At 37.9% G+C, this 27325-nt stretch overlaps 1 protein-coding gene across 1 annotated transcript; it reads right to left on the bottom strand.

The window, feature by feature from the left end:
* Window positions 1-7703: 7703 nt before the first annotated feature.
* Window positions 7704-27325, bottom strand: LOC127999382 (transmembrane protein 161B). The gene is made up of 12 exons (XM_052592180.1): window positions 27112-27325; window positions 21125-21228; window positions 19739-19825; window positions 17352-17449; window positions 17085-17241; window positions 14946-15097; window positions 13357-13417; window positions 12988-13128; window positions 12326-12439; window positions 10682-10856; window positions 9969-10065; window positions 7704-9883 (listed from the first exon to the last, which is right to left on the bottom strand). The coding sequence occupies exons 1-12, from the start codon at window positions 27112-27114 to the stop codon at window positions 9618-9620; spliced, it is 1455 nt and encodes a 484-aa protein (XP_052448140.1). The 5' UTR covers window positions 27115-27325; the 3' UTR covers window positions 7704-9617.

Genomic DNA, 27325 nt, shown 5'->3' with positions numbered 1-27325 from the left:
AGCTGGTTTTTGTTGTCAACGGTTCAGAAGACGTGAAATAAAGTGCATGCATCTGTAATAAAACGTCCCTCACATGGCTCCGAGGGGTGAATTAAGGCCCCCTGTAGTGAATCCATGCATTTTTGTAAGATAAATATTCAGATTTCAAATGTAATAAACACTTTTTTTACTCACTTCTACTGACTGTTGGGATCCGGAATACGTGCAGGTGGATGTTGTAGTACGTTTAATATAACTCCGATTTAATTATTCTGAAAGAAGAAAGTCACACACACCTAGGATGCTTCAAGTGTGAGTAGAAGATGGACAAATTTTAATTCTCTGGATGTTATGTTTATGTTTTACTGTATTTTTTATTAAATTAATGCATCTTTGGTTAGCATAACAGATTTAAACACACACACACACATACACTCACACAACACATAAGAGACTCAGAGCCTTAGATCCTTTGGGGCTGAAGGAAGATCTTAGAGTGGGATGTATCAAATCAAGGAGTCAAAAGGAGGAGAGCTAGTTGAGGTGTTTTCCTGTCATTTACCATTCCATTCTGGACCTGAGAAGAGGATTCGCCAACTAAGGTTCTTTAAAACATTCTGGTTTTCATGGCATAGCTGTTGAGCCTGCTCTAATCTGAGTTTGGGGTATAAAGGAGCTATTCTGTTTTCTAGAGTTCTCTGTAGATTTTGCTGTATTCTTACTTCAGCTCTTGTCAGCTTTCTACGGTGAGAGTCCTTATTATAGATGGCACCACTCTCCCAGCTTATTCAGAGATGCGAGGGCTGGCTTGATCATTATTCACTGTGGCAAAGGGCCACATCAAAGTAACTTCCAGTCATTCTCTGGTGCCTTAAAGCCTGTACTTGGAAAGGGTCTCAGTCTGCCCGCCTGTTGTAAAATCATTATTGAGGAATTTTATGAAAATCATTGGGCAAAGCATTTTTACACTATGATTAACGAATTTCCACACACTTTTTTTCCACAAGGGGAATAAGAATTCTAGCTAACTTTTTAACAATGCAGCAGTTCTTTAATCAAGTCGAAGTCTCATTAGTCTAGCACCTGGGTACCAAACTCAGTTCCTGGAGGGCAACAGCTCTGCTCAAACATATATGAAGTTTTCAAATAAGCCTTAAGGACTTGATTAGCTGGATCGGGTGCATTAAATTAGGGTTGAATCTAAACTCTGCAGGACTGTGGCCTTCCAGGAACTGAGTTTGACACCCCTGGTCTAGCAGTACAGTTTTTTATAGTGTGCTGAGAGACCTTCTTTCAAATCCTATTAACAAATATATTAAAATAAAGACATAAATTCATTATAGGGAATAGAGCAGGTTTGAAAATGTAATAATTCTTAGTATTTAAAGGGAAAAATCATGAGTTTTGTGATAATTTTATGAAATTTGACTAGACTGATCAGATTTTGATATAAATGTATGATTTTTTTCTTACAAAGCATTGATTCACTACAGGAGGCATTTGTTCACCCCGTGGAGCTGTGTGAGGCACTTTTTTGTTTTTTAAGGATGGATGAACTTTATTTCAATTCTTTATGACTGATGAACTGCAACACCTGCTGACTACCATTAAACAGCTTGATTTTTATTATAACTCCAATCGGATTCGTCTGAAAGAAGGAACTCATATACGCATAAGATGGCTCTAGTGTGAGTAAATAATGGGCTCATTTTCACTTTTGGATGAACTAACCCTAACCATAACTTACTACTAATGAGAGACTAAAACGTCTTTACTTATTTAGTTCATTATGGAGGTATTTAGTTCATTAAGATGGACTATTCAAGTCTTAAATAGTGCATCTTAATGAACTAAATACCTCCATAATGAACTAAATAATCCAAATGCAATATTATAAAAGCATCTAGTATGCTCCTTAATTTCTTTTAGCAGTATTTTAAATAATTTGACCATCATGGAGCCATTTTCATTTGTCCAGCATATTAAGAATATACAAACGTGGAGACACTTTCTACTTTCCTTTTTCTATAGAGCTTTTATCCTCAAGTAAGGCATAAATGACAGTCGAGTGTATCTGTGGCACAAGGCAGTAATGATTGCATGAAATTACAGAGGCCTCAGCAGGCCTCCCCCTCCCTATCTCTCAGGTAGCTGGATCAGCTCTCACCCCTGCCTTCTTTTCTCTCTCTCCCTTCTTGCCTCTCACAAGCTATTCAAAGGGAATGTATAACTGAATATGAGATGGAGCGGGTGTCTTTCAAGGGCCAGAGCTAATGAGACGTTTTACCTTGAAATCAGAGCAAGACAGGAGGAGACCCTGTTGAGCTGAGCTAGCATAGGGGGATCACAATTGGGTCTGGATCCTTCAGCGAACGAGAGAGAGAGAAAGAGAGATGGTGTGATCCAATGCAGACAGGAATTATGCTCTCAAACCAGAGTGGATTATGACAGGAGAACATTTTCAAGTGGCAAAGTGACCCTACAAAAGATGCTGGCTTGTTTAACGCCAACATTGACCCGCTTTCTTTTGTTTGCTTTTGTCCTGGGCGACACCCATACGTCAGAGTTAAATCTGTAAGGCTTGGCTTTAACCTGAAAGCAACAATTACTCTCACTTGGAGAGGCACAAGCTGGAATGGGGTTGGATGTAGGTGATGAGAAGGAAGCGAACAGGTATTCTTGACAGTTAGCTGTGCCAGCATGGATCAGAGAGCCATGTTATATGAGGCCAGGGATGAAAGGGGACAGGAGATTTGTGTTCTGAGGGGTCCTCTTTTTAATCAGGAGCCCAAAGAGATCGTAGCAGAGCAGGCCTCTAACCAGTGTCATGCTAATAAAAGAGTATAAAATGGGAATGGAGGGTGCAGCTAGTTATCTACACTCCGATTAATGCGGTACAGGGAGCGAGATGCTTATTTATGTAGCATTGAGGAGAAGGGAGGCGGGAACGCTGAAGTGTGGGGGAAGGGTAAAGAGGAGCAGCCTAAGGCCGTCCGTCTTTTGTGCAATTGTATATGTGCGTACAAAGCCGTACATCCAATCTACATTGTGTGAATGCTAATCACAGCATGGGATAATGAAAGTCATTTTGGGCCATGGCAATTTTTTTTTTTTTTTTTTTTTGAAAGATGATGGGGGACGTTATTTATTTTTCTTTAAATAACACGGCAAGTAATGGGTGGTAATTAGCAGCAGCTACGTTGCTATGGCGACATCATTTTATTCTGGAAAATATGCAGTTTTATAATTTTAATAATTGTACAGTTTACCAAGACATCAAGCATGGAAATAAAGGACTTAAAAATAACTTAAAATAAGCCAGTTCACTAAAAATGACCTCTTTTCCGCATGTATGGTAGGAGCTCGACCACATCATCTCTTTTGAAAGACCTCTTGACCTTCGATGTCTGGCATAGTCCTAGTTCCTGCTTTCCCACAGACAATCCTGCAAACGAACCCGTGTCAAGAGGCTCAGCATATGGCCTCGGGCCTTTCCTATTGTCTGGAGTGGCGGGGCAGGATGGGCCACCATTATTGTCACCATTGTAAGATTGGCAATGTGTCTGGAGGAGCAGACACGAGGCAGTGCGAACCGATCCCAGCAGCCAACGATCACATATCACACAACGGTTTCACAAATGTTTCCTTGCCTAGTCATATTGTTAATATCAAGGCCCAAATTTTGGGCAGAACTACTAAAGACATAATGTCAACCGAGACCCTGTCATTAACTTTGATTTAAATTTACATGCTTTGAATGAGTCAATGTCTCTGTCAAATAATTTTGTATCAGAAATAGACAACTATATCACATTCGAGGAAGGTTCCACACCGACTGCTTACTCTAACTATATGTCAAGCTATTTCATGAATATGATTTTGCCAGATTTAACTTACAGCAGTCAGTTGGTGAATGATGAAAATATTTGTTTAGTGGCACTGCAGAACAGATATTATCCACAGTTCCTGTACCATCTGCTTGTGCCATCCTATAAACCACCTAAAACTACTCTGTGTGTTTTCCTACACTCTATACTGAGAGAAAAATAATGAATCGCACACCTCCGGCAGATGATGAGGTATCTAAAGCAGCTGGTTAAAATGAGTTTCTGTCATTTCGGGAGCTTGATCAAAAATTCTCATTCATCACCTTTTAGGACAGGAAGATGCCAATGGCAAAACGTATTCTTGTTTGATTTGTTGAAACTGACACCCTTTGAGTAATTTTGAACATAAAGACATTACAATTATGAAGTCAATTGATTTTTCATATTAAAATCATTTCCACTCGCACCCCTTCATCACCCTCTATGGCAAGGCTTTGTTGAATAATTTGGATGCACAGTTATATTTTACATTAGGTCACAGAGAATTTGACTTTAAAATACTACAGCTTTAAATGCATATTATGTAATGGATCTGAGCTAGCATGAACAATGAACAACTGTATTTTCAGTAACTTCCATTAATAAAGATGAATAAATACTCTTAACAAATGTATTGCTCAGCATTAATTAATAGGATGTTTTTGTAAAGTGTTAATGCTTTATTTTATAGTTATTTTATTAATAAATAATACGTGATAATATTTTTAGCTTTAGTAGTGTCCAGCTCATTTCTGCGCTTTTTTGCCTGTAATGCAAACAATTTATGATTGTTTCAGCTGTGTGCTCATGTACATATAAGATGAATAATTTTTTATGCAGTAGCAGGATATGTATTTGTCTCATTTGACATCCGTCATAGTCTATAAGTAAAAAATATTTGCCATATGATTACACATAACACATATGTGTCTAATTCACAATCTTTGGCAGGGACCACAAAAGGATCAATTAAATGAAAGATGAAAAAAAAAAAAAAACATGGATAAACTAACCAGATTTAAAAAATGGTTGTCGCAAATTATACGATTTTGACAAGCATTTTTTAAAAGAATTAAATTACTTTTAATAACTACATTTAATGAGTTTAAAGCCAGGTTGGCTTACTTTTATTACCGGTAATTATTAAGATTAAAAAGTAATTTAGGTAATTCGAAGAGAATTCAAGCTAATAATGTGATATGGCATATTCTTATTGGGACACAAAAAAATCCTGCATTTTGAGAGAAAGCCCCACCTTGCATGCACCATCTTAATTAAATTGTTGCTAGGTAACAGAGGCAATATTTTGGCAAATGGGCAGGCTTTAGCAAAGTGAGCAGGGGCCATTCACACAATAGTGGCACATCACTTTTTTGCCGCTCTTGAAATACGTCCCTTGCAAACTTGCAGACGAATACAGACCAACCCTTATTTCCCCTGTCTTTCAGGCCAGCAGACAGAGGACATAATATGAGTTTCTCACCTCCAGTGGTGACTTATGGGGAGTCAGCTCCTATGGCCTAGACAGAACATACCTCCAGCCACTGCACCCGGCAACTATCTCCAGCGGCAACCATTCCCTGGTGACAGATACTTCTGTATAGGATCCTCACTATGACCACATATATACCAAGACTAGCCGCGCAAGAGCAGGGCGGGAAAGTGGTCATGTGTGACTGTGGAAATAAATATCATGTATGAAGCAATGTTTCTTACTTTTTTTTTCTTCTCAGATAGGCCTCCATATTGTATTAATAACACGTGCAACTAAGCACATCCTATGTTTCTCCATACATTGTTTCTCTCTTATTATCCTCCAGTCATTCATTAGTGTAACAGAAATAATGCTTGCTAACCTTGTGTTTCCATTTTAGGCAAAAATACTAGCCACTATTCCACTAGAGGCAGATTTTATAATAACAATAATTGTAACAGCATGAAGTATTTTCCTATTTAATTAACAAATTTATCCAAATGCATTGGTTACTCAGCCCAGCTTTCTGTTTTTATTCATTCAGATTATTTTTAAAAGGACAAGGCTCTCTGTTTCATATGAAAGGTTGTCAGCTTTGTGACTTTTAATAAGGAGACTCACTGACAGGTATTTGTTTTCTGTTTCCACTCATACATATGTTGAGTATCATCAGCGATAGTGCTGGTGTGCAGGAATCTAAATGGCGGTGTCCCACGGGGGCTTCGGGTGACTGCTCGCTGACCTCTGCTGCCCTCTGACCACTAGCCACAGTTCAGACAAGAGGCACAAGGGACACATCAAGGGCAACTAAGGGCTAAAGAGGATTACAGATCAGCGGACACCAGCCTGATGAAGGTCACTTGACTGAAACATTGTAATAAATACTGTTTGTTTTTGCAAGCTTTGCTATATGTGTGGGATTTATTTATTTTATTTATTTATTTTTTAATCTGTTTAATTTAAATAGAGCAATGAACAGAAAATTAAGCATGCATGTGATTGTTTGGCTCTTATAAAATGTAATTTTATAAAAAAAATAATAAATAAATAAAGTTAGCATTTTATGATCTAAACCTTTTTTTCTGAATTCAATATTAAAGTGACTAATGTTTTCATTGTATATTGCAATAAAATACAATGATATATTAAATCATTCGTTGACGTATAAATATGTAAGAAACGCAAATCAGTATTACACACACATTTAAAGGTTTAAACAATATTATATTTCTCAGATTGTCTTTTCCTAATATCTAGCAGCTCCTTCTTTGTGCTCCCTCGATATCTTCAAGATATAATTCAAATGTTTTAATGAGATATAGCCAATTAAAACAAAAAGCAAATATTTAAACTACATACATTTTTTTAATGTAGAACCTTTTATGTGACAAGGCATGCAATAAAAATGTAATCCTCTCTGGGATCTCATTCATTTTAAGCCTGTCATTACATGATGGTTTCACAAGGGGGCAGTCACTTCTCTCCAAATGCTCTTTTCTGTTTCCTATCACGCAGTGTAGTCAACTGAATTACACTGACACTACAAGAACCCTTCCATCCAAAAATGCTTTATCATAAACAACAACGAAACAGACATATCATGTGGTAGCTCTCATTCCCCTCATCTTAAAACATGTAAACAAATGCAGCTACGTAAATCACACAAATATGTCTTGTTTTGCAACCAACACGTTCTTGCAAGCACGTGAACCTACTGTTCTAAAGTGTATTTGCCATAGACTGTATTAAGGATATTTGCATTACGGAAAATCTAGCTGTCTCTGAAAACAGTTCTCTGTCCAAAACCAAAGCACCCATGCTCGTTTCGTTAGCTTCCACAAGCTTTAACTCTATTCATTTCTGGACAAAAAGAACAAGGTTAGGTCACCCATTATTACAAGTTCTCATTATTTATTTTGCTGCTCTCAACTGAGCTAACACAATAATGAAACTCCCATTATTTAGCGCAGACAGCGGATTGGTCATTAAAAAGATACCTTTTCGAGAAGATTCGCTCGTTCGAGCACCGGGAATGACGACCCTCAAAGGGGCTGTTTTGTGGGCCTCGGATAAAATGGTTTGTGTGAATGGAGTCTTCTTAGGAAAAGAAAAGAGCCTCTTCGGCTGTTTGTTTTGGAATTTGTCTCAATGATCCAAGAGCGGGAACTAAAAGAGGAGGCCCAGCGTCACGTGGACGAGAACCTTTCACGGTGCAAATTCATTTTATTCATGATAGCAGTAGATGTAGAGGGAGTAACATGACCAAACTGTGTATAAAAAAAATAAAAATAAAAAAGGTAAATATCATATGTCAACAAAATACTGTGGGAGATGAGAAAGGGGTACCTTGATGGAGTAGAGGAAAGTAAAACAAAGTCATGAGATTTTCTTGACAATCATTTATTAAACAAACTGAAAAGTAATAAATATAGACGAGTACTTAAAATGTATTATAGACCAACAGATCCATTTAGGCTCAGGTTTTAAAAGAGATCCTCTACTTCACTACTGGAACACTGTGTGGAACAGAAAAGAGTGATTTGCCTTGAATATCTCAAATTAATATGCCTCAGTTCTGAGCCTCATATACTGTTATTTGGCATTAGTGTTAAAAATGTTTAAATACATGCTTATTCGAAACATTCTAAAGGGGGATATACTTAGTAAGATTTTATTAATAAATATTTTGATTAATTTTGGTCACTTGTTTTTAATGTTCAGTAGTTGGGGAGAGAAAATCAAAATAAAGGGAGAAAAACTATAGCTGAGTGTAAGACTAAAATGGTCCTGTTAATGATTACCAAAAATTGTGAATGTTTACAGCTAAAGCATTCACAAAAGCACCTTACTGCCACATTGCTAACAAATAATGATTGTATATTGGGATTTTGATAATAACGGATGATCCTTTGCAATATAAATATCCCTGGATTTCTAATTCAACTGTTATTTGTTAAAAGCCAAGATTTTGTCATATGTGGCTCTTTATTAGAGGCCCCAAGGGGAGCAGAATTGTTCTAAAATAATAAAAATAATAAAAAAAAAAAACATCTGACAGGATCAATACATTCATTGTCTGTGTACCTTCCAAACACTCAAAATGGAAGGTGAGAATAAGACTTTTACAGTAGGTTAACACTAAAAAAGACTAACCAATAAAGAGTAAAATGAAACAAAAACAAAATATTTCAGATATGTCTCCGTGCAGTTTTGGTAACTATAGTGCCCATAATCTCACAATATTAAAGTGGACCTCATTAAAATGCGTAGACGTTTCTTTGTGATCAAGCCACATATTTCTGCTTTGGCTCGTACCTCAGTATGTGTGCTTCTGATTTCCAGCAGAAAGTACTGTACACACTCACCGGGGAGTACAAGCATACTTGGCACCTTCACATGAAACAAATCCGATCCTGTTATTTGATGCATTACAGAAAATCAATAGGCTGCATACAGAAACACAGAACACGCTTACAGGATGTGTTTGATGTCACCAGAAATTCAAAGTGAAACATCTGCCCGGTTAAATGACAGGGAAGGCTATCAGAAGAGCCGAGGCCAGTGCTTTAGACAGTTTTTGAGTTAGCTTTTATACTTGTTCAAAATGCCCTTTTTAGATTTACCCACCAGCGACAGGTGTCATGAGGAGCCTGCAGGCACTGATGTTAACACACAAACCGTCACTTGCACACGCGCACGCACACGCACACTTAAATTATCTCCCAGTCTTCTACAGTCAAACGAAACGCTGCTTGTGAGAAGGCTGACTTCAGTCCCTCTGAAATGTACAAATAAATATACCTTTAACAACACATACTGTTCACCTTGATCAGTCCCCTCACTGCACCCTTCAAGCCTGACTAAAACACTGTTTCATCTTCACGGATCAGCAATGAAAAACTCCCCTAAAGCGGAACCCAGATTCTACTTCGGAGAAGTGAAACAACTTTAAAACACTATTAAAAAAAATCATCATTCTTATGAAATTGATCTGTCATAATTTTAAACTCTAAAAAATAAAATGCAGTATGTCAAAGACCATGAGTGATCCCTTGCTTTCAACCTTCTGGTGGTTCAAAGATGCCATCCCCTTTAAAAACAGCATTTTTCTGAGGTCTCCTTTGGACGCCATCCTCCGATCATTGACTGAATTATTGTGGTGGCTGGTTATGTATTGGTTATGTTGTGTACATGGAGGAAGCCCATCAGAGAAGAACTCGGCTGATATGGTTGCAGAAAAGGGGGAATGTTTCAGGACCTCGTGTTGCACAGTTCAGTCGAACAAGCCCTTCCTGATGCTATGCAGCCATTAGATACTGGTGGTAGAAGAGGCCGAAGAGAGAGGTGGAGAACAGGCATGCGGCAATCCACCAAGTGAAGAAGGATAGGAGCCCTCGAAAAAGCAAGGGGGAGAAAACAGTCCTCAGCCCCCCAAGAGCAACCGATAGCTGGGCCACTGTTTGAGAGGCCTGCACCTCGTCTTGCCCCACCTCAGCGGGGCTCGAGTCCTCATTTGACAGACACGGCAAATTCTCTTCAGGGTAAATCACCCACGAGTATCCACCTAGGGGTTAAAACAAGAGTCTCAAAAACTCAAGAAACCTACCCGGGGCAATGCGAACATGTCAAGAAGAAATTAATCTACTCACCTAATGTCTTTAGCAGGAAAGTAGTGTGCAGCAGCATCACCAGAGGTGCGATGTACTGAAGAGCTATTACACACAGGTAGTAAAAGACTCGGGCGACCTGTGTGAGGAAAAACAAATTTGCAGTTAAAACATTTAGGCAAATTTTGTTCAAAACAAGCAGCCTGGCAGGAGAGGAGCTCATCAAACAGACTCGCTGAAACCATAACTGGGAGCTTAAGTACAGAGGGAGGCTGCAAGCACATGATTCGGGAGCAGATGTAAGACCAGACACCCCTGCGACTCTACAGCCATTTGCGAGTCTCACTTATGGCTTGGAACATCAAACGGGCTCTTTTCCTCAGCTCCAGCTGTGGAGTGCTGTGGGTTTTGATCCTTGCGCTCCACTAAACTCAAATAGCCTCCTCATTTTAGAGCTCTGAGGGCAACAATGCCACGCAGTCCTTTTTCATACCGACATATTTCCACCTTTGAGGAATGTCGACACTGTAATGCAGGTCCCAAGAGAAGTTGCCACAAGAGGGTCCCTGAGTGCATTTATTAACCAGTAGAGATCAAAAATCACATGAGCAACCTCCTAAAGATGGGAGACTTGGGAAAGATGGGATATCGGGCAAAATGAGATGGATTCACATTGCAATAACTTAATTGCATATTTATGTGATGACACACTGTTTATCTGTAAGGATCTGTAAGGTTTTAGAAATTCTACACACCATCTTTTGGAGATCCATGGTACTAATGCGTCCCGCTTCCTTCTTCATCTGCAAGACACCCTTCTGGGCCAGGTTGAGGTAGGCCTGGAGATGATGCCGCATCATGGCTAGTCTCAGCACACACAGAAGCAGGATCACCCACAGTCGCAACGTGTCGTATGTCTTCTCAGACATACTGAAAGCAGATGAATATTAAAAAAAATATATCATCTTAAGTCAACAGAAAAATGGCAATCACAACCTATTTCACCACATCAATGTGATGCATCAGCCTGATCTCACAATCAAAACGTACATATTTAGACGTAAATTAAAACTGTCCAATAGGTATGTGCCTTTACGTATTTACAGTGTCATTTACGTATTATCTGGACGTAATTACAGGTTCGATACGTATCAAATTTACGTAAAAACAACCTCAAATACGTACAGATAGAACGTGTTCTCTGACCAGTCAGTTATCCATAGAAATTTGCTCATAAAGCTGCTTTTCAATGCGTATCGGATACATTTTTTTAATATTTATGTATATTTTCCCTTTTTATAATTTTTTTTTTTGATAAATGTAAGATCCCTATACCTCACCCGAACATAAACCTACCCATTTTATACAGAATGTTAAAAGAATAAAACATAATAAAACACAATTTTAGTAAAAATATAACATTAAAACGTTATTTTGAGCCACTAACGTTAATCTTACACCTACCCCTAAACCTACCCATAACCATTTCTGAAAACTACATGACGTTACTGTTATAAATAAACAAATAACAGACAAACAAACATAATGTTAATCATTTATTTTTTTGCGAAAAAATTTCAAAAGTGGTATCGGATTAACCACCAGATATGGAGTACAGCAAACAAACAAAATGGATGTGATTTGTAATTTTATGCTGTGCTTTTGTGTATCTATGGTTTACAGCATGCACAGAAATGTTATTGCCTATTAAGTAGATGAGTAAACTGCTTTCAATAAATTCAATAAAAACATTTATTGATATGACAATTAAATACAACAGATTTAAATCATTAAATCCACGATTTTAATATTAATTCATTGGAATTCATATAAATTCACACTTTATGTTAGATTATTTACGTTTTTTTAGCCGCTAACACGTAAGTATTTGTACGTTTTACTGCTATAAATACGTCTAAGTTGTACGTTTTTATGTGCATGAAAACGTAAGTAAATGTACGTGTGGTAGAACCACATTTAACATAAAAATACACACGTATACTCATGAGATCACGTTGGATGCATTTATGAGTAAAACAAACGTTGGTTAAGACTTGATCAATTGGACTGAGAAAAGTGGGCATTTAGCACAAGAATGGACAATGGATGGTTTGGTTAAAATTTCTCAATGGTAGTGTAAAAAACACTTTTTTTTTTTACTCTGTCAAAAACAGCTCTTTTCAGAGAAAGCCGTTTTGTAGCATTTTCCTTTAAATCTGTAGTCATCATGAAACTTGCTAATTAGTACGTTAATTAAGCAGGTCCAATTTAGTTTTCATGTTGCCTAAAGTAAGCTTCCTCAAGTGCACAGAGGGCCTTGATGATAAAACAAGTTTAAAAACAACTCAGCATAGTAATAATGCAAAATATAACGATTAATTGTAAAACGAAATACTCACAAAGGCACACTATCTTTCCCAAATGTGGGATTCATTAAATAATCCTTTGTAATGGGCTTCACCCATAGCAGTACCATGATTAAGGGGGCCAAGAAGTTGATATGTAGCAAGATCCTAAAGGATGGACACATAAAAACAACCAATTAGACAAGGTAACACACAAAAGTAGCAATATCAGTGGAGCAGTAAACATCAACTATTAAGTGCCACTGCTTTAAATATATCATTTCAGCCGTACAAGTTGCATAGCAGTAATCCAGGGCTAAAAGAGTAAGCATCATAGTGTCATGGAACCAGGTATGGTTAGTTGGCTACACTGAAGAGGATAAGTTATGCGAGATATGAAATGTCTAACTCCTCTTTTGAAACCCAGTTACCATAGAGCCCAATGCTGGCAGGAAATGTAGACCAGGTCCATCTACAGTAATGATTATCTGCTAACTTGCTGCAGATATAGTTAGGCACTGATGCTCCTCATCAATTAACATGGAAATATTCTTAGTGGCTACAATATTTCAGTATAAACTGGTTAAAATCCGCTTTGCAAAAATAAATTCACTAAATACGTTAACTCAAATGTAAGGCCTAAGAAATACGCATAATTTTAGGTAACTATTTAAGGTAAGTGAATAGATTTAGATGAAATATTCTGAAACATTTACTGTGTGACTTTGCAGCTGTTTAATGTGAGGGCATCAAGATGCATCTGGGCCAATCGCAGGCCTGGGAAGGTGAGAAAGGCGCCAATGAGAGCGCAGAGCAGTGCCAGAATCAGCTTAAAGGTCAGTTTGGATATGGGGCCCCTGTAGAGACAGAGGAAGAAAGCAAGGCCTATTCACTGCAGGAAAGCACAAACCATCACATACACGGCTTAATCCCAACCCATGGAAACATGGTATACTGTATACACACACACACACACACACACACACACACACACAGACACACAGACACACAGACACACAGACACACAGACACACACCCTCTCTACTGACAAAAGGGGGCAGGGGTACAGCGGCCATAATACTTACTGAGACTCTAGGCCTTGGTTCTCCAGAAACTTCACGGCACTTTCAGAAAAATTTGCAAAGCCTATAAAAGCAGAAAAAGGAGGATAGAACCAAGTGAAATTTTTAAATATATTCAAATGTAGAAAATAAAAAATAGTCATAATTGGGATGTGCGTGATAGGTATTGTCTACAATATTGTAATTGTTGTTTTTACAATATGCAAGCCGATAATGAGTATGTCATCCGCTTTGCAATAAACGATCAAAAATACTCCTCGAGAGTGCACACTTTTTCACTGCGTAATGTAGCTTATTTTAATGCCGTTGGAATACATGGAAAGTCTGAATGAAATTTAAGATATACGGGGCCATGTTTAACTGGAAGAATCTGACATAAAAGATAATGCACACATCTAATGAGGTTATAGAAAAGGGGTGTTCAAACCGGTCCCCGATGGGCCACTGTCCCGTCCTGCAGAGTTGAGCTCCAACCCTAATTAAAAGGCGAGTGTGTTGGAGCTGGTTTGATCTGAACTCTGCAGGATACTGGTCCTCAAGGAGCAGGACTGATCACCACTGTTATATACTACTGAGAGGTAAAAATCATTTGAAGTCAAATATTCCCTCATAGTGAAAAAGTAGATTTATGTCACAGCTGTAAACTAACCACTGCATATAATATGAAGAATATAAAAACACTTTGGGAGTCAGCTGTCCATGACAGGGCTACTCCAGCTAAGATATTACGAGCACAAAAGCACACTTAGCAAAATATTGTCTAACTATTGTCACTGACAAAATCACAGAAAATCATATATTTTTTTTTTTTTTTTTGAATATTGCACAACCTAGTCAGTCAAAGTATTGATTTTGGACCAGGTTACAGGATCTGTGGTGAATAAGCAGAATAGTGTTCAGCTTTTAAAACTGCCACAAACTGCAGCGAATATGTGGTTTAAATCATTATGCAAGAATGAAAGTCTGACCCTCACTAACAATAAGTGATGTGACTGATTTAAATCAAAAAAGATGAAAATGGTCGACAACATAAAAGCATGGTAAGTTTTTACTTTAGTGGACAATAGTCAGAAATTTAACTAGGCAGCTAAAAGCTTTACTTTTTTGTTGTTGTCTGTATGTGGCCACACATACCAAACAACAAATATGAGGAACAATTCTTTTCCGCTCTCAGTTTTCTTGATACTGGCTGATGTATGATACAGTGAGTAAAGCAATTCAATTATGGAAAACAGCACATTTTTATAGGTAAATGTAGCCGGAATTAAATATTTTTATACAAGCATGTTTTAATTGTGGACTATAAAAGTAATCCACCAAAATGGTCTCACATTCTATGTTACCACATAAGCCTAATATATATATATATAAAAACGAAGCAATATGCACAGGCACAGCGCCAGAATTATTTCTCTACCAGTGCTAATGGGGGGCTAGACCAATATGTGGGGGTGTTAAGAAAATAAATGATATTGATTATGTCAGAGTTACTTCATAAAGAAATGGGGCTTAACCGGGGCTATTAAAAATTCTGATGGGCCGGTGTAAAGCCGTCACTGAATATGCATAAATCCAACTTGACACTACTATACCTGTCTCCAGGCCAAATTCCAGGTAGTTCTCGGTGACAATCAGGATAGCCATGGCTTTCACAAAGAAGAAAAAGGCGAAGGTGATGCAGAGGGAGCGCTCACCGCCCTCCTCTAGTCTGAAGTAGTGAGCCGTGAGGGAGAAAAGGATCTTCCTGAGAGTAAATGAAGCTAAGGAACATATTCACAATGGGCACATTATACCAAAAAGGATCAGATAAAGGCTGGAATGAATTCTATGCCTAATGAGAGAAATATTGCAGCAGGTTATAGTCATTTCTGTACACTAGATGTCCACTGTAAGAGTTTAACCGAACACACATTGTCCTTCATTTTTACACACTGGAACACATGCGGTTAATAAATCCCAAATTGGATTTCAATCAAATTTTCCTTTAAGTGCCATTACTCTACATAAAAACTCTCTACACTACTGAAGCTGGTTGGGTTCTATTCAAATCTAATTGAAAAGTATCCTGGCTTACATGTCTCACATTTAGAGTCACAGCAGAAGAGAAATGCATTGAAAAAACCCTCATCAAATAGTGTCAAGGCAAATTTCTCCAAGGTGAGAATTATTTTATAAATTTTTTTAAAGCAAGAAAACGTCAAGCTGCGCCTTTCTGTTATGATGCCTTTATGTGCCCGATTTGATTATACTGGTCTAGGGTCAACTATTCAACTTGTAGTTACGTCGTGCAAATCTGCAAGGCAAGCGGACAGCCATCGGAGGAAATATTTCAGTGACCATCACTTTGACAGGACATTTTCCCCACCACACACTCTCCACTGAGATCAGGAAAATGGCTCCTTCCTGTCCACATTCAGCCATTTGCACACATACAGACCTATCATCATCTTCATCACCCTACCAGGCACCTTCCTTCCTCCCTCTCTTTTTCCCAGGCAAATCAGTCGTGAAAATTGGGCCTCCAATCTTCCGTGGCAGGCTGAGCTAGGTAAAGGGCAGTGGCGAGCGGAGGGAGATTGATCTTTGTGGACTGTGCCAGGGTTAATGTGTGTGATTTGGTGAGGCGCTAGAAGGGGAAAGTAGCAGGTAAAAGGCAACAGGTGCAGCTTTCATCACTGTCCCTGCTTCGAGACTGGGAAAATAGAGCTTCTCCACAAGGGTTGTCTTTTATAAAAGGATGTTTTAACATTTAGGGACTATGGAAACGTAAAGTACTTTAAGGTTCCCAATTTGTAGTTCTGTTAAAATAACAAACGCTCCCTATGTGAGTCACATCATGCACTGAGAAACTATTGAATTAAGGTTCTCAGGCAACCACGTTCAAATAACATGCCAAAGCTCTTATTTAACAATACTAATAAGAAAGACATAAATAACGACTAGTTGACATGATGTCATCTATTATATAATTCTATTACTTCTAATGGCATTTGCTAAGTTTCTTCATTACTCATGCTCATATCTGTGATTAGCGATAAAAAAAGCAATAAATAAAAAAACTCCAAACCTTAAGTGTTACAGTATGGTGGCTAACCTGAAATCACCCTATACTGACAACACATCTAATCAACCACATACCAACACCATAAAAAAAAAAAAAAACTACTATTTTTATGTCGATATTTTCACAAATAATGCCAGACTGTAATCATGATTTTAGTTTAACTACATTTTGATTATATGGGATATTTACATATTTTAAAATGAATATGCTAAAAAACTATTAAACTATTTTGAACTATTAAAACATTATTTTATATTATTATTTATAATTTATATGACAAATATATTTTATATAATTTTTAACTAGCGTTTAATTATTTTAATTATTACCATTTAATTATTTACACAACCATTTAAAAGTTTGGGGTAATATATAACTATTTATTTATTTATGTATATATTGGAAAGAAGTCTTTTACACTGACCAATGCTTTTGATTTATTTGATCGACCAAATTTTTGAAAGGTATTCTATATTCATTTTAAATTGAAATCTTTATATAGGAAAAAAAAAATCCATGTTATTAAAAATTAATTTCCATGTTATTTGTCAACAACACTAATACATCCTTACAGAATTTACAAGCAATGAAATATGAAAAAGGAAAGGCAATGCAACAAAGGAGGAGAGGAAAAGCTCCTTCAGTATTTCAAGCTAGAAAGGGATACGTGACAAAGGCCAAGACCAGCAGGCTCCACACCACACTGATGTTCATCTCCCCACTGGACTCCGCCACACAGAAGTACAACTCAGTGATGAGATACACCACTGTGGCGGCCACCGTGAAGTCCACCAACCACTGGAACTCAGGAAAGTAATGCAGAGCTAGACACACAGACGGACAAGAAGAGAAGCTTTAGAAATCCGTCTCAATAAGAAGATCCTTGAATCTCAAGGATTCATTAGGTTTCATATAATGCCAACAGGTGAGTTACCCAGTGTGTCCACCTCTGCAATGCATTTAGTCTCCAGCTGAAGGTCGATGTCTTTGGGAATAGTCATTGGTTTGTTCTCTAAGTGCCCATTGTACTTCCTGAAAGAAGCAAAATGTGAACATAGAACATATAATAGCACTGAAATTTGGCTAACCTTAAAACACCCACAAAAATTACCAAGGACATTTTGGGCCAAAAAACTAAATTGTGTGCTAGAGTGCTATTTTTCTCCATTCACTTGCCAGTATAAATTGTATTGAAGTTGCTTTTTATTCATACTTTTGAATAAAACAATATAAAAACACAACCATTTTACTATTACAAAACACATTTATCAAAACGCACATTACTCAAAACATCTGGGCAAAACATATAAAAGAATTAGCAATTTTTATAAAAAATAAAAATTGTTTAACGTGATAAGTGATAAATATGCTCTTCCAAGAAATTGTCGCTATCATCCTCTTCTGCCCAGATAAGACAGAATTTATTCAGGAGCATCTGGGCTACTTTATCCATTCATTTCTGATGTTTCAGCACTCTTTTAAGTGGCTTCAGTTGTAAGACGATGGGGCTTCTCTGGCATTTAACCTCATCACACAATGCAAAGCGTCACATGACTCATATCTCCTTCCTGGCAGTGTAAATTCTGATTGCTATGTAAGTGGGACGTCATCATCAGGGTGAGAAGTTCACCTGCTCCCAGTTACATTTTAAAAGACACTTTTGTTTCATTTATTTTGTAATACTCAGCTAACCTGTAAAGGATGTCACAGTTTAACTTTATTAAACTAGTAAAATGGTTTCATTGAGCTGTAACTACCTGCTCTTCACTTCGCAAAGAAAATACCCAAATGTACAATATAACCTACAATGAATTCGTAACGAAACAGCTGTGACTGTCGTTGGAAATAATCTCCTTTTAAGCATGACTGAAGTAAAGACACTTTATCAGCACTGAATACCATTTATCATAACTCTTGTTGCGATACAAATTGATAACATATTTTGCTGTAATAATTACGAGCTTTCATAACAGTTTAGCCCAAAACTGAAATGCATTTTTGCTTAAATTTCGTAAATAAATGCGAATCAAAATAATTTACATAATTCACTCACTCATCAATCATATATTAACATCATGGAGTATCATCAAATCAAATGTAGTACTAATCGGTTTTTGGCCAAAAGATTATGAATGCTCATAATCATAATTATGACTACAAAAAGTTTCTAATGGTTACAAAGACTGTATATTAAATTTTAAAATTCCAGTAATAACATGACTATTAATCCTGTGATGGCAAAACTGAATTTTCAGCTTCAGTGTCATATGATCCTTCAGAAATCATTCTAATATGCCGAGTTGGTGCTCAATAAATATTTCATATCAATGTTGAAAACAGTTGTGCTCCTTCAGATTAAGTGGAAACCAATATACATCTGTTTTCAGGATTTTTTTATTATTTATTTATTATTTTTTGATGAATAGAGAGTTCGAATAAAATAAAAAGTGAATATCTTTGCAGCCACTTTTTACTTTTTAAAAGTTTTTTTAAGGTCCTTTAATTATTAACTCTAAAGCTAAATTTATTCTATAATTTCATTTATTCACAATGATTAACAAAAGCAAAAGAACATAGCTGAGAAGCAGGTATCAACGTGTGGGATCTCAACTTTGTCTGAAGGACAGCAGATTTTTCGCAGTCCTAACTGAGGGCTCTGTCTCTAGTGGAAACCAAACACCAGCGTTTGCACATTTTACTGGGGATTAGAGGAGCCCTCCTCGCGACTGAAAAAGGGCTAAATCCACACAACGTTCAAATCAAACATATTTCCACCCATCTCTAATGCTGTCTGCATGACAAAGAATGGAGAAATGAATGTCGGGCTCTGCTGGGAATGGTGGGATATTGGAAAGGGGCACAGGCATTAGCGTGAAGGGGTCTAGTATGGAAGCTTTCTGCCCCGTGGCTCTGAGCCAGCTGAACCTGAGATTCCTGGACTTCTCCTCTGGCTCTGGGTCTCTGTTGTTTACATAGGTCAGTATGCACAATGGTGTTCAGCACAAAAGCACTGTGGGCATGGTAGTCTCTCTGCACTGGATTGTAGCATACCTGCCTGACAAAATGGCCCACAAGCTCCCTGTAGAGTAAAAATGGGCTTTTGTCTGAGAACAGGAGGTAGGTATAATAGAGCTGACTATCAAAACTAAGCTGCTAGACACAGGCTAGTCTACCTTTTCAGGGAATTAGCATTGTATGCTTAGACCCCTGCAGAATACTGGCAACAAAGCTGCTTGATTTTTACCACTCTGTTGTAGCCACAAAATGTTCTTTCATACACACAAATCTAGAGAAACGTCCAACAGTGAAGCGGTGTTGTACCTGTCCTTCTTGCTCTTGCCTCCTTTCTGCTGTTTTCCAGCTAAGGTCCTCAGCTCATCTTCCGTGGGGTGCTGGTACCAACGCAGACTAACAAGACAAGAAGTATATCACCATCTCTGAAATACAGATTGCTCTTGAACACCTATATATGTATATACACACACACAATATTAAAGATTTGATCAAGTCTCTTATGCCCACCAAGGTTTAATTTATTTGGTCAAAAATACAGTAAAACAGATTTATAATGAAATATTACTACAATTTACACTATTTTCTATTTTATTTTAAAATGCCCCAAAGCTGAATTGTCAGCAGCCATTCCTCCAGTGTCACCTGATCTTTCAGAAATCATTCTAATATGCTGATTTAGAAACATTTCTTTTCATTATCTATGTTAAAAACTGCAGTACTGCTTAATATAATAAGAAACATTCACCCCAAAAATGAATTCTGTCATCAGTTACTCTCAGTCATTCGGTTTCATACCTGTATGACTAACTTTCTTCTTCAGAACAGATAGAAAAGATATTTTGAAGAATGTTTTTATCCATATAATGAAAGCCAATGGGGTTTCCTATCGACTATCATAGCATGGACCACTTTCATATTTCTTTTGTGGTGCCTTTGTGACCTATTTTGAAGGTTGAAATCTTCCGGTCCATCTTTGCCAGATCTTGTAGCTGCATGGAAAAGAGCAACAACCGCAGCTTTCTGAATTTCTCCTTTTATGTTTCACAGTAGACAGAGGGCATACAGGTGTGCAATGAGGGTAAATGATCACAGAATTTTCATTTTCATGTAAGCCCAATTACTGGAGTTGTTTGATGGTAACAAAATTAGCAGATCTTTGGTGGCAAACATTTACCACAACCCTTTTAACTTTGTTTAGAAACTGGCCTGTCACGAGCCCTGCGAGGGCCGCTGTACTGCTTTCAGTTGTTTTTGCGTGTTTAATGAAAACTTAATTATGAAAGTCTCCTGGGCAACACTTCAAGCCCTGCACTCGAGCCAGAGTTTTCCCAAACTATTTTTACAGCCAAAAACAAGCACAGATGAATTATTGAGCACATTTGGAAGAGCTGTTTACCCTGAACACATATGGCGCTAATTAAGGGAGGAAACAAGCGTGGCTTGTATTTTCGTTAGCGGTTCTCTTGGGTTGTACAGCTTTTTGATGATACCCTTTGGTCTTACAGAAACACCATAATGATGTATTTTTGACGGGCTCTTAATATGAACAATAAAACAGGATATGTTGTGTGCAAAGTGGAGCAGGATCTGTGGTTTGTGTTGTTAAGGCCGCCTTGTAGATTAAGATGCCATTTTGGGTTGACTATGGAGAGGGATGCCAGAGCGGCACAGTGGGCTGTACTTCCTCATTACCTGCCACTGCAGAGGAGCCATCGAGCAAAGGAATAGTGGGGTATGATCTTCTGAATCACGCTGGCCATTACCATGGTAACCACCAGCTGCACACTGATCACACCCTGAAGGGGAAGAGTGAAATATTAGAACACTTTCAGATCGCACCGGCAAGAACACAGAACAGCATTCAAACTAGGAACTATCAGGAATATATGAATCTGGAACCAAACTAGCAAAATTTAAGGACTTTTTTTTTTTTTTCTCCAGATACATATTTAAGAAAAAAGCGCAATGAAAAAGTAATGAATTTGGCGCTGCAAAGGTAATAACCTTTCCAAACGATGGTGACTTCCCCAGTCAATCACCTACTATTGCCTCAAACACCCCAGCATCACACTATCCCAGCTACAGCGTGGTAGGATGGGTAATCTCACCATCCACGCGTGTAAGGCACAGTGTCCTGCCCTATGTCGAGGAGATGGTGATCACTGATCCACACAAATTGCTATGCGCCTGGCTAACCATTTCAAAAGTCACACATTTTACATGACAACATGGCTGGCGTGTCACTCAGGGAGGGAGGAATCGTGAATCAAATTGTACAGCGATTCAATGACAAGACAGAAAACTAGAAAATGATCTTAACTATTCCCTGATAATGTAATTTTGCAAGGCTGACTTGGTGAATTCTCTTCCTTGAATTTGGAGCCTAATTGTCAAGGTATGTGGTACATACCGATCCCATGTTCTTGAAACAAATCTAGCACAGTTTATTTTCAAGCACAGCGGAGCAGTTCAGGACTAGCCTAACAGAGCCACATATCACCACTGGTTCTCAATCGTTTTGACTCTAAGGTCCAATTTTGTCCAAGACAATAACATTTTTAAAAGAAAACTCAAAATAACTGTGCCATTTTAATTTGTACATCTTAATACAATTATGTTAATACTGCTAAAACATTTTCCAAGCTGCACCTCCTGATTAGAAGTCATGGTAGGGTCAAAATTGAAAGAAAGCTGAAAGGAAAAAAACAAAAACACAGGTAAGTCACATCGGTGTATAAGTGGCATTTAATTAATAGATTTGAAATAAAATGAAATGTCTGCAGACACTAAAAATGTATTGCATTTTCCCTCAAAACAGTATTTAGAGCAAAACAGGAATGAAAAATTATAAAGCAACATCTATTCCAAAAAAAAAAGATAATTTAAATACTTTTAAGATTATTTGGTCCCCCTGAAAGTTTGCAGAGGCTCTGTAATGGACCCCGCCCCCTGACTGAAAATCACTGTATTAAATTATCAATGAAGTTGACATTTCAAAAAAGTTTTTACTGTACCTCTGGAAAATTGGGTTAAAAATTCTAACTGTATCCAAGATAAATGGTCTAAAAAGCCAATGAATTCAGTGCTTCAATAGTAATAAACTTCGCAAATAGTCTTGAGTTCCTCAGTCAGCTACATGCTCTGTACTCATTTCATTGATACCAGCATCAAACTATTCCTGTAATAGGACCAACAGCTGTGATATTTAAGTACTGCTGCCATTTAATTCACAGTAAAGCCTGTGAAGCTGTGACTTTCTGAGCATCACTTTCACTGTGAATAGCTCACTCTGTGTGCAACACTAATGCAAAGCTTGCCATAAAAACTGAAATGTTACATTTCATTTATTTTATCCTGCTTTTCACCACTTTGACAAACGTGAATACCTGCACAGAGGCACAGCCACACAATGACACAACAGCAATAATGCGGTGGTCTGAAGAAACACATGAAAGCAGCCGCCTGCTTCTTTTCACTGCTGGTCACACGCATCTTTGAGAGAATAACCAAGCTGATGCCAGACTACAACGTTTCCCTCACTTTACCTGAAACAGAAAGGCATCCCATTGCCATGGCAGCTATACAGCCCATAAGAATGAATTTGAGACTGCCAAAAAAAAAAAAGAGCTATTCAGTTGAAGCAATGAATGTTATTCTTCCATGGGCTGGAGTGTACGTTTACATTCACATTTTAAGGGCACCTTTTTTTAGCCATTTTATTTAAAGATACAGTAACATGAAAAATTAGCTCAAGAGAGATTAATTTGTAATTAACCTAGATTATGAATAAATTACATTTCATACTGGAAGCTGGAGGGTGTGCTCAAGCAGAAATGCAAAAAATGCCTCACAGGTGTAAAAGAGCTGATGACGCTTCAGGAAATTCCTAATGTGCATCCAGCTATCGCTATAACTGAATAAAAAGATTCAAGAAAGAAACGATTCAAGAAAGAAACGTTCTGAATAATGAAACAAGAAGATAAACACTAGTTTGCGACAATACATAGTTTATCGGTGTTCCTCAAGCCATCTTGGGTAATCAAGTATATCTATAATCCATTGCTCATCGACAGCCTTTATTACAATACAGAATATATTTTCTGCCTCATTCTATGACGAAAAGCTACATCAGATCACAAAAAAATATTATTAGTTAGTTATTTTAAACAATCAACTGATGTTGTGGAGTAAAAACATGTTGTTAAATGTTCTCTTTTGTTGGACATGTTTAGAAATGCTTCTCATTACAAGTCTTTACAAGAGAAGATATTTTGCATGCATTACTTTTTCAAATGCATGTTATAAGCAACCATCTACATTGCGAGTACATCATTCGCATATGCAACTAAATTTTACTCTGGGAGACTAAATGTTGTCTATCGTTAGCCATTGGCTAACAAATTCTTCGATTTTACTCGCCAGTGTGTGTTTTCAAAGCTATTATAAGATTAGCAGAGATATATTTTCACTCGCTGAACACTGACTGAGCGCTTTAGAGTTTCTCTCTCCATCAAGCGATCTGTACTTTTTCGATTCATCTCAATGGAGGTACAGCGCACCTGTATTTGACGCTCTGTAAACTCTGTTTGAAGGCGCATGACTAGCCGGCGCTTTGCTGATAGCGATGTTTCTCACCGAGCGGCAACCTCCCGCTCTCTCTCGTGAAGCCCATACGGAAGTGCCTAAAACTACAATTCATCGACTGGACGCTAGAGGCTGGCTGCAAAAGGGAGCCAATCCCAAAGACTCCCCGTGTTATAATGCCCAAATTTACAGCAGAAAAAAACATGTTTACAGCCTGGTGGAAAAAATGAGTTTGGTCTATATAACAAATTTTGCCCTTCATGACAACTGTGAGGGGGGTGAATTTTTGTATAACTCATCCGTTTAAATTGTATTAAAGGTCCCCTTCTTCATGATCCCATGTTTTAAACTTTAGTTAGTGTGTAATTATCTTGTTAGAGTATAAATAATATCTGTAAAATGCTTAAGCTCAAATTTCAATGCCAAGGGGGATATTTTATTTAACAGAATTCGCCTACAAAAAACGACCCGTTTGGACTACAGCCCTCTAGTTCCTACAGTAATGACGTCACTAAAACAGTGTTTTAACTAACCTCCGCCCACATTAATTCACAAAAAGAGGGCGTGGGCTTGTTGCGCTCCGACGGAGAAGAAGGAGCACTGTTATTTTCATCTCTGAGTCCAATCATCTTTGTTTGGGCTTCCCAGGAATGCTGTACTTGGAGATTAATGGTTACAATTTATGTTTAACTCGGTTCCCGAAAATAATAATTCACATGTAAAACTATGTGCAGCACATTTTGCTGAGGACAACTTCTCAATCTCAATCAGTTTAATGCCGGATTCGCACAAAGATTATTCCTGAAAGATGGAGCAGTTCCTTCTTTGTCTGGAGAAGGCGTTGTTTATGGACCACAACCGGTAAATGTATTTTATTATTTAAGTTAGTGCATTTAACAGTTTCTGTAACTTACTACAAAAAGGGCAATGCTGTTTAGTTTTGTTAACTAGATGTTAGGGCTGTGCAAAAAAACTAATGCGATTTTCATGCGCATCTCGTCAGTAAAAACGCTCCTGTGATTATAGGTATTATAGGATAATCTCCAGCACGTGCGTTCTAGCCCAATCACGTTAGCAGGAGGGCATTGCGCGCTCAGCTGCTGTCGAATCACAACAAATAAACCGCTGGCCCAATCAGAACTCATTACGTATTTCTGAAGGAGGGACTTTATAGAACAAGGAAGTCATCAGCCCGTTTTTATGACAGTGAAAACAGAGGTATACAGATAGGTGTATTGTGTGAAAAATACTGTGTTTTTTTACACGCAAAACATGAACACATGTTATATTGTACACTGTAAACACAATCAAAGCTTCAAAAAAAGCGCGAATAACGGGACCTTTAAGCCTTAAAGTTCTGCGTAATTTCTCCGGTAGTGGGCAGAGCTAATGCACAAACGGCAATTTCATTGGCTGGTGCTGATCTACTACGTCCCTGTTTTGATTTCAGCAATTCAGTTTGACCGAACGCAGACAACGTGATTAATATTCATGAACCCAGCAGCTCATCAATCCGTAGTGCATTGTATATTGTTAGTATGGTAGTAGAATTAGAAGCAGTATTATCTTTAAATAATAATATGATTACTTTTTTTTTTTTTACATTGATTTTAAATTAAATAGTGCTTAATACCATAGTATAATAATTCTTGATTGACTGATTAAGAATACTGAGAACTGTGACATCCCTGCTTTCCAAGCAACTTCCCTTTATTAACCATCAGACAAGTGTCACATCCTGCTGGACATTCTTTTTAGACGCGTGACATAAAAAAATGGGCCACCAGCCATGCTGGGGAAGTTTGTTCCGTCAGTGAAAGTCACCATGAGAGGTTGGGGCAGGAGAGGTAATTGAATCAGCATGGGACACTTATCTGCCTCACTGGCACTGACCTGGACAGGACAGGGGCCAAATGAGCTCTGAAGGGGGACAGTGAAGATAACCAGCAGGTCTAGAAATTCAGTCACCATACGAGATAATGGTCAGGAAGAGAGTTGCTCTGGCAAAGCATGGATTTTAGCCATTGGTGAAACGTCAAAATGTGAGATTTTGTAATTAACTTTCTTCCATTACCAAAGTTTGCATTGATACATTGTAAATTATAATTCAACCATGCACAAAGACTAATGCTTGTGTGAAAAGATACAGGCATCAATCTAAAACTGGTATAATAGCATTATTATTAAATGATTTATTGATTACATGATCGTACCACCACATACATTAATACAAATCACAAGTACTTGCAGAAGTTTCCTAAGTTTCAGTCATAAGGCCATGTACAGGAACTTAGTGCACAAGAATGTCTCAAGGTCTGAGGCTGAGCTGTATTTAAGGCTAAGTGTAGCCTATCTCATCAATCACCGGGGAAGGCCTATAGTTCCCATTTTAACTGAACAGTTAGACATTAAACCAGAATAAGCTGACCTAAAATTATAATTCTCTCATCATTTAGTCATCCTCATGTCATTTCAAACCTTCATGACTTTCTTTCATCTGTGGAACATAACATGACATATCATGCATGTTTGTTATAGTCTCCATTCATTTCCATAGCCCTTTTCAATTCAATTAACGTTATTGGGGAGTAAAGCACACCTTCATCTTTATGTACAGAAAAACATTTTCCACAGTCTGAGAAAAGGATAAGATGTTCATCTCGGAATGAACTAACGTTTTCCCTTTAGGATACAAGTGATTTTGAATGGATCTGAGGGTAAGCCCTTCCATGATGTCATCCAGTGGAGGACATTCTGAGGTCAAGAGCTTTACCTGTGCACCAGGTGAAGAGCATCCCACTACTAGCAAAACTATCAAGTGATGTTCGTCGAGTGAAGCATTTACAATTACCATTAAAATGACATTACATTATATCATTGTTAATTTCTGTATTAAAAATAAACAAGCAAACATTTACACCCATAGGATTCAGTGGACTCAATCCTAATAAAGAAATTGCTCAGACCTAGAAGCAGAACTGCAGGCATCTAACACCAGAACGAACAAATAAACAAAACCTCCTCTCGATATATATTTAGCATGCATTAACGAAGCCCCGACAGTAATGGTGCCTTCAGATGCTGTGATCTCTTACCATACTGATGCTGCAGTGCAGTGACAGATCTCAAAGAGCACCCCTGAGCGGAGATCCAGCGGCACGGAGCACATAAGCCTGTCTTGCGGGGCTGTTATCTGAGAGGACAGTGTTGACAGGTGAAATGAAGACCTAAACAAACATCCCACGGATCGAGCGGCGGCTCCACTGTGTTTTCAACTGCAGTAGAGGTCACGCTCAGTCTCTCGGTGCC

This window comes from Carassius gibelio, chromosome A5, assembly GCF_023724105.1.
Source record: "Carassius gibelio isolate Cgi1373 ecotype wild population from Czech Republic chromosome A5, carGib1.2-hapl.c, whole genome shotgun sequence".
In the NCBI taxonomy this organism is placed as follows: Eukaryota; Metazoa; Chordata; class Actinopteri; order Cypriniformes; family Cyprinidae; genus Carassius; species Carassius gibelio.
This window is presented reverse-complemented; position numbering and strand designations above follow the sequence as displayed.